At 28.7% G+C, this 16,652-nt stretch overlaps 1 protein-coding gene across 5 annotated transcripts; it reads right to left on the bottom strand.

Moving 5' to 3' along the window:
• Positions 1–236: 236 nt before the first annotated feature.
• Positions 237–14,556, bottom strand: LOC111619507 (tetratricopeptide repeat protein 4-like). Of its 5 annotated transcripts, none has more exons than XR_002755764.1 (13): positions 13,749–14,000; positions 13,440–13,579; positions 4,362–4,479; positions 3,519–3,680; positions 3,376–3,453; positions 2,890–2,957; positions 2,716–2,772; positions 2,508–2,594; positions 1,546–1,742; positions 1,395–1,485; positions 1,242–1,324; positions 774–1,148; positions 237–499 (listed from the first exon to the last, which is right to left on the bottom strand). XR_002755764.1 is itself a non-coding variant. In XM_023361234.1 (13 exons), exons 3-13 carry the CDS (start codon positions 13,566–13,568, stop codon positions 1,052–1,054), a joined length of 1,167 nt encoding a protein of 388 aa, XP_023217002.1. In that variant the 5' UTR covers positions 13,569–13,579; positions 13,749–13,884; positions 14,479–14,497; the 3' UTR covers positions 237–1,051. The 5 variants fall into 5 exon arrangements, 4 of the variants coding, with proteins under 4 accessions (XP_023217002.1, XP_023217003.1, XP_023217005.1 ...); XM_023361234.1 differs by adding an exon at positions 14,479–14,497 and having other exon boundaries at positions 237–1,148; positions 13,749–13,884; XM_023361235.1 differs by adding an exon at positions 14,049–14,470 and having other exon boundaries at positions 237–1,148; positions 13,749–13,884.
• Between the last annotated feature and the right edge of the window lie 2,096 nt (positions 14,557–16,652).

The raw sequence follows: 16,652 nt of genomic DNA, 5'->3' as shown, positions 1-16,652 counted from the left end.
AGTTTGATATTATTTTTAGAGTAAACTGCTTAAAAATGATATATTTTATAACAAATAAAGAAAATCCTTCAAAATTTAAAACACATAAATAAAAATTTTATTTACATTTCTTATATATATTACAGGCTTAAATACATTATTTAGACTGAACAGCTGTTATATTACTTATTTCAAATTTTTTTAATAGAAAGGAATTTTAATTATTAGTTTCCAGGCAACATAACTTATAAAAAATTATCATCAAATTTTACTTGTTTTCTTAGATAAAAGTGAATATTTGCTGATAATAGTATTTTTTAGTTCGTTATCTTTTAATGCTAAAATATATTCCTGCAAATATTAACATTAAAGATATGACAGACAGATGGCCGAGATGTTAGGGATCCAGCATAGAATACGTAAAAGTAACTCTCTGGTAATTTTTCAGGGGGTGGTTCATTCAGGATATGATGGGTCTGTCCCTTATCAGTCAACCATTCCAATTGTGGGTCTGGCCTAACTGTTAATGGATATAGAAAAGAAGGTCCTCTTAATGTTGAAAGAGTTCATAAAATTTTTAATTTTGTCTTAATATATTTAATTAACTTTTGATTTAATTTTTGTAAAGATAATAAATAATTTTGTTTAAACTAAATTTAAAACCAAAACACTGCAAACTGGAATCATTCAATTTTCCTGTAAATTTCGAGTTAATTATTTCAGTTGTTAGTAAAATATAATGCAATTTCTGTTAATAAAATTTTATGATACAAAACTAAAAACATTCAATTTACTTATTATATAAAAGATTTAGGAGTAGCATCAGTTCCATCTTCAAATAAAGCCCTTACATCAATTTTCATTCAATGTGATTTTATATATGAAGATAGAGCCAACTGATATAAAATGCATTTATACAGTAATTAAACCAAACTTTTTAAAAAATTATCTGTTGTTTTTTTTTTCATTTATCATATATAAAGTTAGTGAAAATGAGTTTTCTGAGCCAGAAAAATTTGAGATAAGTGAAACAACGGCTATTGCATTTTAAATAATGTACTGTAAAAATCTATTACAAAACTTTTTTATATCTTCCTCTGAAATCTTTTTCAAATTCTGAATTCTGAACCATAATGATGAAGGCAGGTGTTCCATTTTTTACCCAATATCTGAAAGAAAAGAAAAATATTGTTTTGTATATGTAGAATAATAAGAAAACTTACTGAAAAAAAAAAACAAGCTCCTGAAAAATCACATCTTACCTATCATCTCTAAGAATCTCTTGTAAAGTAGAATTTTTATTAACAGACACTAAACAATCTTCCTCACTATATTCAAAGTATATCTGTACATAAAAGCAATTTTAAATCAATAAATATTTTCATAACAAATTAATAAAATAATAAAATTAGTACCTGTAGTTTTTCTGGAATATAAGAATTTGTTTTATCCCATTCAGGCCGATTTTCTGGTGACCCAAACATGACTTTCAGATGATCAAAAAATCTGATTGATAATAAATTATGTAATGAATTAAATATTCTAATAAATTAATAAAAGCTGTACCTTGTATTTTCACCAAACTCTTGTATAAAATCCATTTCAGCAAATTCTGGATAAAGAAAATAAACAGGCCAAATGAGATTGTTATCTTTATCCAAATGTACATTTTGTTTAGCTGCAGGATGACTAGTTTCTAGATCGTGAATATCCCATTCCGGTTCCAGATGTGGCATTCTTGGTTTAATTTTAATCCCTCTTTCCTGTAAATCAAAATTTATTATTTAAATTCAATTATACATAAATATTTACATTTTTTTAGATAATATCTATCATTATCTATTATTATATGGCAGATATGGCAAAGCAGGAAAAAGTCATCTGGTACATAACATCTTAGAATTTCAGTTTACCACTTGTCTTTTTCAATCAGCTTCTTTACATTTATCCTAATTAAAGCACATTCCTTTCAGCTCTTCAAATATTATTAATCGAAGTATATAACTTCAGCATGCATAAACATTATTAAAGATAATTTCGCTCATCGTAAGGCATGCAGACTCAAAAAAAAGTTTGTCATCCGACTGTATGGTAAAACATGTGAATATTTTAAAAATAAAATTTGTATGTTTTTTTTTTATTCCCATTAGAACCAATATTTTACAAAGTTTTGCTGTAGACACTAAAATAAATTTATAAAGTGTACGCAGCATAGTACTTTGAAATTGTTTTTTATAAAAAATTATCAAAATGTAAGTTATTTTACATAAAAATATTAAATAGAATGTATCAATAAAACTTGCTATTGCAAATTCTTCAGTAGCATTACACTATAATCTATTATTATAAACAGAATATTTTTTATGTGAACTGGTGTGGTATTATGAGCAATATAATTTCTCATCCAATCATTGAAAAGCCATAAATAGTGAATGTGCTTTAAATTATGTTTAAAGATAAAATTATCCATACTAATTGTTACACAATGACAGCTAATATATTACATATTGTTTTTATTTCTCAATTACCATTATAGCTTGTTTCAACTTTCTATTACTCTCATCATCTTTTTTATTTTGTAAAGACTTTTGCTTCATTTCCTGTTCTTTAAGTTTCTATAATTTTAAATGAAATTGAAATCAAAAATTTTAATTAAATGAAACTATATTTATAAAAGTTCAAAAATGATAACTTTTTAAAAAATCAAGAACATATTAAATATACAATAAACATCACCTTCAGTTTCATTGCATTTATTTTGAGTTCCTTCAATGTTTCATTTTCTTTATCAATCTTATGTTTGTTAACAAAAACTTTATTCTGCATAATCATATTAGAAATTGCTATTAGATTTTTTTGTTGTTATTATTCTTAGGATTTGAATTTTAATAATAAAATAACAAAGGATACAGCTAAACCTTCACTGCACCATTCAATACATTCTTTATATAATTTTAATTCAAAAAAACACAGAGAACCTATAAATACATTTAATCATTATACATGTTTTCTGAATGCCTATAATTATCTTTATAATCAGAGTAGCATTTACTAGGCACTAAACTGAAAGCAAGTTTTTAGCAGAGATTTAAAGATAGAGACATAACACTAGATCTTAGATAAGCAATACAATAGCATTAACAAGATAAGTGATCACAGTTGTAACTAAAAGAATTCAGGAATCAAACTTGCCATACAAGTTTCCGAACAGATTTAGAAACAAAGATGACCTTAACAGTATTTACAATACAATTAATTCATTGACCTTTTAAATAAAGTTAATTTTTAAAATAATATGATTGATTTAAATTCTTTCTTGACACATGATTTATACTTATAGTTTATTTTTAAATAGAATTTAATTACATTTTTACATAAAATAAGACACTTAGTTACCTCTAACAATCGCTTTCATATGTGTTGTTTTTAATGTTCTTGCTTCAATAGCATCATTTAGAGATGAACGATAATTACCTGTGAACAAATTACATTAGATAAAACAACAAAGGATATAGAAGAAATTCTTGATGTGCAATCACCTAAATGGAAATGTGCTGCTGCTCTGTTTGTAAATAATTGGACACGCAGGTCGGCATCTTGACAATTTTGTTTAAGGCCCTCCGAATAGCAGTCAATGGCCCAACGATATTTCTTTAAACGAAAATTTTCATTACCATCTTCTTTATAATTTTTTGCTAACTCTATTGAAATAAGATAATTAAGACAACCAAAATTAGTTTTGAATTTGGATTTCAAACTCAGTTAATTCAATTAAAAATTTGGAGAAAAATCAATTGGCTGAATTTATCAATATTAAACCAACTAAGAAGTTTCTTGTGTAATTCCTGAATTTGGCATTATTCATTCATTTTGACAAAATTATATAAACTCAATACATTTCAAATATCAGAATGAATATTGTCTAAAACTATTTTTCATTGAAATATAAAATTTTAGAAACAGTGGATTTTAAACAATTCAAATTAAACAGTAATTATATTAACAAATCAGAGAATAGTGCTTGAACTTTCAAAATGATTATTAACTGCTATACATATTACTAATTAGTAAATTAATTATATATATATATATATAATAATTATTACAAAACTTCTAGTTATTCATGTATTATTATTATATTCAGTGGCAAATTAAGGATAAAGACATGTTTCATTCTGAAGGTTAATTCTACTAATTACAACTCAGTGACAAGTAGCAATGACTAGTATCAATGATAAAAATAGAAAAACTGATTATTAAAAAATCATTTCTAAATTAGCTAGCCAAATGAGTTGTATTTTCATAAAGCAAAGAAGTTTATAGTAAAACTCAGACAAATATTACCTAAATAGTTAATATATGTATATATATATGAAATTTACCTTCAGGAGTATTTTCATTTGGATCATATTTTAATTGTTGTAAGGCTTCTATCAGGGGTGAAACTTCTTCTCCTTCTTTTATCGGTTGTGTCCTAAATACCGGATGCTTTTCCATTTCCTTAAAAAATTTATATATATTATCATTAATAATCAATACTGAATAATTCTATTTTAAAATTTAAAAATTAAAAATCTTTAATGGATAAAAAAAAATGTAATGATATGTAAGCAAATTCTAAAAATTCAATTTAAGGTAGAAGAGAGATAAAAATTATGGATATATTTTAATCATTGGTGAAATTAACTGATAGTCACCTATAAACATATACTGGTAAGGAAATTTGTGCAAAATAAAATCTTACTACTTATATATACTGCATATCAGGGGTCAGCAGCCTATGGCATGTGTGCCAAACTTAGCACATGGGACAATTTTCAGTGGTGCTCTGATTGAATAGAAATGTAGTAAGTTATATTTTAATTATTAATTATACATTTAAATGGAATCCACAGTTCAGTGTACATTAAAAACAATCTATTGCTTGTATATTTACATTACAGCACATGCGTTTACATTCCATGTCACCATCTACATGTTGTACAGTACATGCACCTGACATATAAGAACATAATTCAATTAACAACTTAACTTCAAAATTATATATTTTGAAGTCCATTACAATTGGAAAAATTATATTTAACTAAATTGGAAGAATAATGTCAGTACCCAAAATAACATTACAACTTAGGTTCGGCACAACACTGCTGAAAGGTTGCTGAGCCCTGCTGTATATCATTACAGACACACAAATAGCCAAGTTCATTTAAATGTTTTCAGAAAGGTTTTATCATCATCTCCAAAACATACAACAAAAGCTGAACATGAACTGCTATGAATAATATACTTTTAAAAATTTAAGTTTCTTTAAAATTGTAAATAAAACATTGCAATTAAATTTAAAAATACAGAACCCTGATTGTTAAGTTTACAAATATGTGATTTTCATAAATAAAATAAGACAAAAATTTTTAGTTTGATTACTCTATTGGATGATTCAATATTGTTATTAAATCAAAAAAGAAATGTTTTCCTAAAATAATCATAGCACCATCATACATCTTGAATATTTGTGATTGTAGATAAAAACAATTTTATGAACTTGAGACTATAAATATAATATAATTTGATCAGTAACTTATTCTTAAATTTTACCAACAGAAATGAACATTTATTTTAAAAATATTTCATTAAATATTGAAAGAATAAACGTGAAAAAATTAAATTTTGTGGGCATATAATTAAAGTAATTATTCTCCATCGTCTTTTTTATTATTAAGTAGTAAATGCTACGTACAAAATCGAATAATTTAATACATTATTTGATGACATACAAGAAAAAAATATATTATAATTTGATCAGCTGGAGACTATCGAAGCTTTCATTTCCTATTATAAGCATGGGCAGTCATGTTAAAAACCATTAACATTCCACCGATTATCATCAATGAATAATGATTAAGACGTCGTATTTGTCTATTAAGACCTATATAAAAATGTAATTAATATTTTAAACATATTTTTCTATATTTGTTTAAACTCTAAGAGGATAATACAAACAAGAAAAGTAACTCTTATAAATTGATTTTCCAGTTATTTTAACATTGTTTATACTTCGAAAATCCGGTATAATCAGGTTGTTTTTTTTTNAAAACTCGGGGGTAATTTCTGCATATTAATGTTAATGTGTTTGTGTGGGTGTAGGTGTGGAGGGGCATGATTTTGTTCATCCTGTTTGAAGTTTATTTTTTCTCATGTGCATTTTGTTGAAAATTTCTAAAATTTTGCAGGGAGGTGTTTGTATTAGGAGGATTGATACTATTGACTTTTGGTGATTAAAGGTTGACAGAGTCAGGAGATAAATGGAAATAGTGTGTCATACCTTGAACAAGATCAGACTTAATGATGATTTTACTTCTTATTAGCATTTACAATTTTTTTAAAAATCCATCTCTACTACTTTAAAATCATCTACTACTCTATTTGCCATTTTATAATAATTAGGCCAATTAACTATATGAACTTCTGATGCAAACCAGAAGTCACATTATTTCAATTCAAAACCTTTTCCTTAAAAGGAGTTTGATAGATGATTGGCACGACTCCATTGCTAACAGAAAAGTATGATGTACAGGGGCAAGACACTATAATACTAATTTGAGATGGAGAGCATATATTTTAAAGTTTATTTAATTTAAAATATATGCTCTCCATCTCAATTTTAAAAAATATAATTAAAAATTGCAGCCGAGCATTGTGATGATGTCACAATAAATAATTGCTCGTTAAAAATATAAAAAGTTTTTTTTAGTAAAATATCATAACAGATGGTACCTCACACACAGTTTTATATGTTGCCAGAAAAGTTAAGCAACTTGCTGTTGAATTTTTTCATTTGTAATTTTTACTTTTCTTTATTATTTACATAGGCTGTTTTTTTCAAACTCCGATGATCCATAAAAAAAAAGACAAGTGTAAATAAGAAACTGAATTTATTACTAAAAGTTAGGTAAAAACATGGTTACTTTTTGACATAATCACTGTGAAGACTGATGCATTTTTCATATCTGTGGACAAGTTTTTCCATCCCCTTGTCATAGAATCTTGCAGCCAATGACTTGAGATGGGCCCTAACATTGTTTTGAAGATTGTCATTAGTCTTGAACCTCTGCCCTCCTAGCCACTTTTCCTATTCAGGAAAAAGGTGGAAGTCATTTGGTGCTAAATCAGAACTATACACTGGGTGTTTAAAGGTGGCAAAGACTTCCACCCAGCTTAAAACTTTTTAATGTGTGAAGACTTCCACCTCTTTCCTGAAGTGAAAACGTGGCTAGCAGGGCAAAGGTTTGAGACTAATGACAATCTTCAAAACAATGTTAGGGCCCATCTCAAGTCATTGGCTGCAACATTCGATGACAAGGGGATGGAAAAACTCATCCACAGATATGACAAATGCGTCAGTCTTCACAGTGATTATGTCAAAAAGTAACCATGTTTGTATCTAACTTTTGGTAATAAATTCATTTTATTATTTACACTTGTCTTTTTTTTTATGGACCATCGGAGCTTGAAAAAAACTGCTCTTGTATTTTTAAAAATTGCTTTAATGAAAAAGAAACAAACTAAGTTAACAAACGAAGTCCAAGCACTTTTGAAATTTTTATTTGTTATTAGTGTCTATGTAGAGATTTTTGTAATTTTTAATTTATTTATCAATTTAAAAATCAGTTTTATTTTTACGTAAAATTAATAAATCATTTACTGATCAATATATGTTTACTTTATAAACTTAGACAGTTAAATGTTAACTTTAAAACAACCTACTCTAAACTGTTCATATTCTATCTATAGTCTTAATAAAAATGTAGTTTTGAACAATATATTTTCTGTTTCTATGATATAATTTTCATTATATTTTATTTTTTAAGTTATAAAACATTTCTACAGTAAATTATTATATTTTCTGTAACACAATTTATAAAAAGCTACTTTTTTTTTGAATGGTTAATATTCCATATATAAACTGCAATATATAAATGTAAATGTCTTTATTGAAAACTAATTTGTTATGCTTGGCTAAGCCAGGGTTTATAAAGTACCCTCGCAGTAATTGTTACTCCCAGCATTATTAATCATAAATTTCAAAAATGTATGTGGTAAAACCCATTTTAAGAACATTATCAGAATACCTATAAACCGTGTGGAAAGTTTATAAAAAAAATTATTAGAATTAGCTTGTTTTTTGCGACACATGGGTAATCTGCTAAGGAATATTAGTATTTATGTTAGTAACATCTAAATAGGGGCCTCCTGGAAAGACTTTTATGGGAATCTGGCCCCTATTTAGGTGTTACTAACATAAATCAAACCCTAAAAATTCCACATGGCCAGCCCGTTATCAGTACGCAAACCCACAAATACTGGTGTTTGGTGGTTTTATCTACTCAGCCATGGATGGGCACTTATTAGAATTAAGTACCATTCAGAAATGAAAACCTGAGTTGTTAGATGTGGAAAATAAAATACTGATATAGCTTTCACAGTGTAATATTTTCAACTCCATGCAGGTGAGTGATATCTGCTACAAATAAAGAATCTTCAAATACTGGATTAATACCGGTTAAAGGTTTGATGAGGGATTATTTTTGTATGATATCTGCTACTTGTCACAATAGTGATATAGCACACTTTGCATTATATCATTGTTGCAGTAATTAAGTGAATATATTTGTTTTTTTTTAATTATAGGCTACTCTTTTTGTATGAATTATTTTTAGTTTATTATTTTTTAATGTTTTTTACCAATAAATGGCACTTCATGTAAATCTAGCAAATCCAATGTACATTAAAATTAACTGATATATAGAAATGCAATAAATATTTTGGAGTGGTATGTACAGTACATCATCTAAGGGTATATTCCAGTATGCATCAAACAGCAAATTGGTGAACCATGATGTACAAAAATGTGTTCCAATATTCACCGATGCAGCAACTGCAACCAATGCACATTACACTTATTGGGTTATGGATATGGTGAACTCTAATGAAGCAATATGGCTGTCTCCATGGTTATATTTAGATACTTTATAAAACCATCATAAAAATTGAATAAGACGGTTAGCATGTAATATTACTTAATCCTATATGTTGTAATTAAACGTATGATTTAACAATAATTTAAAATAAGCAAAGAAACATTCTCATTTATAAATANACAGGAATTTTAAAAAAAAATCATTAAAATATTTGATATATTTATTCTGCTCTCCTATCTTGTATTACAGATTTCAATGTTAAAACATATTTAATGTTGCAAACATGGTTTTTAATACCTTCGTTTTATAAGTTGGAAGAAATCAATTAAGCTGAAATTTCAAGTAGCCAGATATAAAAACGTGTTTCAAATGGAAAAACAAATTATAGTTTAATTGAATAATTTTAATGTCGATCGTTCTGCTACAATTAATGTGATCGGTTAATCCAGGGCTTCTTAAACTATGAGTCGTGACCCCATTGGTGTCGCTTAGCGAAATCTTGGGATCGCGAGATTTTAATGCAAAATATTGAAAATAATTTGTGAGGGTTTGAAAATGGCACGCTTTGTGCTATAGGTTTCGTGAGTTGCGCTTTGTGTCACTTCTGGTGCAGCGAGACGATTCAACAACACTGATTGTAGTGTGAACTAGTGTAGTGTCGTCGCTTTTCAGTGTATTCAGTTGTCTCTGTTCCATTGTAACACAAGAGTGAACTGTGGTAGTACACCATTATTGTTTTTGCAAATTTGTATATATCTTTATTTTATATTTTTTGGGGGTCGCGAAAAAAATCACAATCATAAATGGGGTCGTGAATAAAAACAGTTTAAGAAGCTCTGGGTTAATCAATTTGACACTTTCTTTCGACTTCGTCTGCAAGTGTTGATACAGCTTTGAAACTTTTGCTCGTATTTTTCACGCCACGATATTTTATTTTTTTACGGCTAAGAATTTTTTCTTTTTTTACTTTCATTACTTACAACGCGACAATTTTGCTTTCGGAGGAATGTTACATTTATTTCCAAATTTTGTCATGTCTGTGAGAGTCTGGATTTTTCCGATCGACATTCTAAACATTGCAGTCCGTTAGTTCGTGTCGATCTGTCAAGAGAGAATGCCTCCCGGGAGAACTTTCTTTAAAAAAAAACCGGCGAAAAAACCCAGAACTACACGCAGCCAGCCCGATAATGAGGCGCAAACTCACGTGGTCATGGGTTTGCGTACCAGGGTTCAGTAGTTTATCCACATAGCCACTGGTGGGTCATTCGCAACAAGAAAGCACAGATAAGTAAGAAACACAACTGAGGGGTGCACAGCTAACAACGGGCTGTCAGAGGAGCGTATTAGCTATAAGAAATAATGTAAACGGAAGGTAGCGTGTGTCATGAGTGTCAACTGTCCCACTCCCAGAGGAGCATTCCAGTGCTTTGTTCCTTGATTTCGCAAATACCGTAATTTTTCTCTCAAGCTGAAAATTTTTGGTATGTCTTCAAATAACATTTTGGCAACTGTTCCTGTTCTAAAATTTTTGATTTCTAGAATATGAACGCTTTCATATTTTAGAAATTAATAAAGTGGATTTCAAAAAGAAGGCAAAATTCGCATTACTTTATAACGAGGAAATGTAAGTAACCTCTACGTTTTCGAAGAAGTAGAAACTCCCTTCTACGATTTTCAAAGAGAATTTTGCATTTTTAAAAAATTTATAAACTACGTCCTTCAAAGCATGGTAACGGTCCTTCATTGTCCCTCACTATTGTCTCTCACTGTTATAATATATGGTTTGACAGAACTGTGTGTCTAACGCTAACCTAAACAAAGAAAAATCAAGGATTCATAAAATGAAGTTAAGGGAAGGGTTCGAAACAAAAATAATGCATATTTATCGGGTACTTGTATAGAATTTGATCATGAATTTTATTATTTTATTATTTATCAGACCATACTAAAAGCTACAAAAGGCTGAAAGTTCCCCATCCCTGTATCTTATTATTCAATTTAAGTGAGTTAAGTGTTTTAGGCTTAAAATTTTATCAATTTAAAAATTATTTTTTTTCAAACTGCAACTTTTACAAACTGAGCAGATATATTGGAAAGTTACACAATTTAACATCTGGATATACAGTATATGGACATTTAGAAAAGATTGATGGGTTTTAATTTCATCTGAAGCCAATATTCTGTTCTAGATATTTATAAAAATTTTAAGCAGGTTTTTGCAAAGTTTCATTAAGAAATTTAAAAATAGATGCAACCTGATTTTATATAAGTACATAGCATTTCCCATTCTCTTAATACAGAGCTGAAGTAAAATGTGACAGATGTTGTTAAAGATAGTTAAAGCATTGTGCTTTGGTTGGTTGGTTTGTTAACTTTGGTGTAAGGTCCATTTTGACCAAGCTGTACTATAAAACAAGATTAAAATATATAAATAAATGCTACAAAAATAATATATGGCTGTAAATATAATTTATAACAATAACAAAACATCTAAACAAAACTGTACAAACAACAAATAGAAACAAGAGGTCAGATGAGATGAAGTATTTATTTGATTCAAAGATGTCTTCACTCAGCATCAGCACAACAGAAAAGTTAGTGATAATAATATTGGAAGATACTTTATTGAACAGAAAAAAAGGCTCCAACTAAGATTCTGCAATCTGAATATACATATATATTTTTTCCTTACAATTTTTCAGCTTTCCTGTAGTCACTGAAAGGCTCTTTTTGCTATGTCCATTGTGGATTTTGCCAGGTTCACAATGGAGTGGCTGGGTGGTGAGGAATGAGGCTCAATATAGCCAACATAGAACCACCCATGAAAATGCCTGGGATGATTTGCTTGCTCTGATTTGATCCCAGATCCCCCATAGTGGCAGGCTGATGCCTTAATAACCTTGGCCATTCAATCAGCCAATAAGGACATTAAAAGGCTAAGAGTTGATATGAATTAATGGACTATACTGTAATAGTTGAAATTTAATTGGTTATTGTTATATTCAGCACTTTGTAAAGTTTGTTTACATTTAGATGTGGTTTGTAGTTTTATTGGACTGCAATTTTCAAATTGCACACCTATAAATTTCTACCATTTATCTGTCTAACCATCCTTTGTTAATCTTGAGAATGAAGTAAGATAGATGAAAATTGAGACCAGATATGGAAAGCTTAGGGATCCAGAAGTCCCAATCAATTGAAGTGCTGTATTATATGTTCTATTTAAGAACATTAAATAATGAGATACAAGAGAGATTTTTATTTATAGATATATTTATATAGATATAGATATAATTATATTTAGTTATTTACATCTTTTATTTTCCATTTTGTTTCAATTATTTTGAATTTTGGGAGTTGAGTTATGTTAAACTCAACTGCTATCTCAATACTTTGCAGTTGGTATTTCATTTGCATAATCTCGTACTAACATTTGCATAATGAACAGAATTGTATCCCACTAATTTAGGGTTTAAATTTTTAAACCCTAAATGATTAAAATATTAAATAATATTGTACTATATTCTTTAACCTGGTAATAGTAGAAACACTAATTAAAAAACATTTTATTTATTTGTAAGCAAGTTCAAAATGCAAATTAACATTATATAAAAGACCAATGCTGAATTGACATAGCAAGCTAAACTTCAATCCTACCAATCAGTGCATAAATGTGGAATTGTAAACTGTAAATAATTGGTTGAACTGGTATTGAGTAATGGTTATTCTTCTACTAAGTTCTTTTCCCTAATGAGGTTAATCATTTGAGATTTCGAAAAACTGTAATTTTGTAAATAGTATTAAAAAGTATTTTATTGTTGTAAATATTGAATTTGTAATATTTGAATTTTATACTAATGTATTGTTATTGAAATTATAACTTATTGTTTTGTACTCAGAAAGTCCAGTATTGCAATTTTAGGTTTTTTTTTTCCTTTTGTGAACTATGCTTTTGGCATTTTGGTCCTTGCAAAATTCAAACAGCTGCTTTGTATTTAGAAGTGTTTGATCTTGTTTTAAAGTTATCTGAAAATAGGATGATTTGTATGCTGAAAAAATTAAACAACGTCTAGTGTTTTTGTCTTTGAATATAAAGCTGAAAATGTAATTAAAATTTAATTTGAATTATTAAAATACTTAGAACAAATTATATTTATCTCATGAGCAAATTTCATAATAAATTAACTGAAAAAACTTAATTTTATGCTAGAAACAATCAATTTCTTTAGAATTAAAAAAATATTATAATTCACCTTGTACAGTATATTACACAGTAATATAAATTTCTGATAAATAAACAAAAAATTTAAATATAATTCTTTTTAATATGAAATCGCAAATTAATAATCACATTCTTTAAAAATATCTAATAATATTAAAATTATTAAAATTTCAAAAAAGTTATTTTGGAGTTAAACTGGAAGAGTTAAAATCATAATCAGATTTACTTAAACAAATAATAATAATATAGTAAATATTTACTTCTTCCCATTTATCCTCTGCCCAACCTTCTTCATATTTCTTTGGCTTAAGATTAGAAATGTAATCATTCAAGTCTTCATTTAATTTTTGAATGAGCTGATTTCTTTTTTCTGATTTCTTGTCGGCCATTATTTCTATAGCTTCAAAATTTAAAATGAAAATATTAATTATATATATGTATAGTTGTTATGTACATATATAAATTTCACGCAAATATTTTTAAAGTGATTCATGTAATACATAAAAATTATAAAATACTATTAATATTTATTTACTTTTTTATCTTCATAATGCAAAATTTTATATTACCTTATATGCAAAATAAGAATATCTATGGAAAGTCCAATGGTAGCTCTACTCTTTGAGTTACTTGTATGCGAATTAGTGAGCCTGACAATATCTTCTATTTACATTTACTTATTTATTTAAGCATATACTGGATACACTCCATGAAGCGGGGAGAAAAACAATCATTTATAAATACAAAACTCTTGGTATTAAATACAATCAACATTACAAAATTAAAACAAAATAACATTAATTAAATTAGGGAGCATCTGCCTGTATAAATTAAAACAACAAAAAAAAAATAATAATAATACTTCTTACCTATAAAAGACAAGATATACGTAACAAAGCCACCGATTAACAGATGCTCCCCTTCTATTTACATGAAATACTCTTTTATAGAAAATGCATATTGATGAAATACTTATAATATGGAAAAACAAACCACAGATTTAAAAATTTTTTTTTTTTTTTTACAAAAAGTCAACAGTAATCCGTACTGATCCAATAATCCATTAGTCGGATAGGAAAACAATAGAAACAGACACTTCCTGGATAAATATCTAAAGTATTAAGTCAGAAAACTATAAAAACTAATATCTATATCAAACCAACACACAACCTGCTATTATATATAAATTTTTGTCTCAAAGATTCAAACTAGACTTCTTATTAATCAAGCAAAAAAAAATACTGTATATCTCTATTAAACTTGAACGTATTAAGAATATAGCAATGGATCATTTCATACCTGGACAATAAAAAGACTAATAAACAATTACACAAAAAAAAAAAACAGGATAATCCTTTACATTCCCTTACGTTCCTCTTGGCAAACCACGTGGTACGAATGTAGGAGTGTTTATGTTTGGTAACAAATCTAAAGAAATCATAGCCAAATATTCTCTCGTTGTATTTTCTGTTTTCTCCTTTTCTTTATTTGTATATTTTATTTAAGATATTAAAATAATTATGCGGAAACTTTAATATCTTCTTCGTAAGGTTTACAGAATTGACGCTGGACAGTGCGATTAGTTTTGACTGGTGTTCGTGGCGAGGCTAGTGTTTAGTTACAGTACAGTACGTTCCTTGTAGTTATAACAGTTTAACTAGCAAATATATATTAATTGTAGTTTCTTGCACAGTAGATAGAGAAAAGATCGCTCAGAAATTCGTTTTCACGGATAAATATTTTGCATATTGAATAATTTGCGTGTTGTTTGGACAACTTGAAAAATCTACATTATGTAACAATTGCATTTGCATGCTACAAATGAAAACTTGTCCTCTAAAAAACATATACAATGTCGTTATTATGTATATTCTCGTTTAGTACAAAAAAAACAAGCTTATAAAACGGGTAGTTGATACGAGACGTGAAAACTGGAAGCCTACAAAGAATAGTATTTTGTGTAGCAACATTTAATGCATATACGTTATACTGATGAAGAAAGATTGTGAAATGTGATGCCATATCATGTATTTTTTATTGTCCCAAACATTTCATCAAACAATCTAGAAAAAGAAAGCTTCAAACATTATCCATTGTTTAGGCATCAATCGTAATCGCATAATAACGTCAGGATGGCCGAGCGGTTTTTAAGGCGCCAGCCTCAAGGTAGACCCTTCCTGTAAATTCGGGAGCGTGCATTCTGGTCCACGATAGTGGGCGTGGGTTCGAATCCCATTCCTGACACGAACTTTTCTTATGAGCGGTTGATTCAAAAATGTCTACTTTAGTGTAACTTAAGCGCCTGGAATTCTTTTGATTCGAAACTGTAATGCTAATTGAGTCAGAACTTTGCAACATGTTGAATTCCGTTTTGAAACCGTCGCTAAAGTAAAATAAACTTATGGAAACGTTGCAAAGCGTCGAGCAGAAACTCTGCTTCGCCGCACGTGTATGAAGCACAGTTTCTGTTCTAAATTCAAAGCAAAAAAAGTTTCTGAATTGTACTGTCGCTGTCGCCTTCAATTGCATGAAAGATGACAGGGCGAAGAAAAAAAAAAGGACCCCACCGAGATTTGAACTCAGATCACTGGATTCAGAGTCCAGAGTGCTAACCATGGGACCTCGCCAGACCCGCCTGTCTCATATCACCTTAATGTAATTGCAGATTGCCTTATCGACTATCGCGTAAAGATATCGCCGCATCTGTTGTTGCCAATAGTGGAAATCTCTCCGTGTACACTTTCTCGTTAAAAAGCGAAGCTGTTGCCACAAATCTGTCGCGAACAGAATGACGGTTGCTGTCGGCGGACGTGCTGAAAAAGAATTTAAGAAACGTGTTTCGTTTCGTCGTGTGGAAAGCAAACGGATCGTAAATTGTCGATGGCTCTCCGTGATCGATGTATAAATAATCGAATCATTAATTCGTTTCAAGCGTACCCCTGTGTTTTTATCGGAAGCAGTCACGGCGCTCGCACCACAGAGGTGCAATGCGAGTGTCAGTTGGAGAACGTCGCGATTTCCGCAACGAAAGACAGCGTGCGATCGAAGATACTTAACGAATTTCAGCCGAATCGTTAAACGACGCCCATCAAATTAGTTAACGCGAAGAAAGGCGAGGANTAAAAATGAATAAATACTGCAGTTTAATAATATAAAGAAAAGGAAAAAAAAACTCTTACGAATCTTACTGAAGTTCTGTATTTTGTTTCTAAAAACTTCTTTCACTGCTTGTCTGACCATTAAATCTAATTGAATTACTCTAGTATCTACAGAACTGGTTTAAAATAAATTCAAATTTATTAATTAGATATCGATAAATAAATAAAAAGGAACAAATGATATTTATCATTTAAAAAAAAAGACTTAAGTAATAATCTAAAAAGTAAACCAGTTTCAATTTTCGGAAAGATTAGACAATCTGAACCTGGTCCCTTTAGTAATAATGGAAAGTTATATTGAATGATTAGTATATA

The sequence above is a fragment of the Centruroides sculpturatus genome, unplaced genomic scaffold (assembly GCF_000671375.1).
Source record: "Centruroides sculpturatus isolate CEXI.00-Female unplaced genomic scaffold, Cexi_2.0 scaffold185, whole genome shotgun sequence".
Classification (NCBI taxonomy): Eukaryota; Metazoa; Arthropoda; class Arachnida; order Scorpiones; family Buthidae; genus Centruroides; species Centruroides sculpturatus.
This window is presented reverse-complemented; position numbering and strand designations above follow the sequence as displayed.

Coding starts and splice junctions, on each gene's coding strand:
- LOC111619507 (XM_023361237.1), bottom strand. CDS start 13,568: ATGGCCGACAAGAAATCAGAAAAAAGAAATCAGCTCATTCAAAAATTA. Junction 2,773..2,889: donor GGTGCAGTGAAGGTTTAGCT/GTATCCTTTGTT, acceptor AACAAACATAAG/ATTGATAAAGAAAATGAAAC. Junction 1,486..1,545: donor GAGTTTGGTGAAAATACAAG/GTACAGCTTTTA, acceptor ATTATCAATCAG/ATTTTTTGATCATCTGAAAG.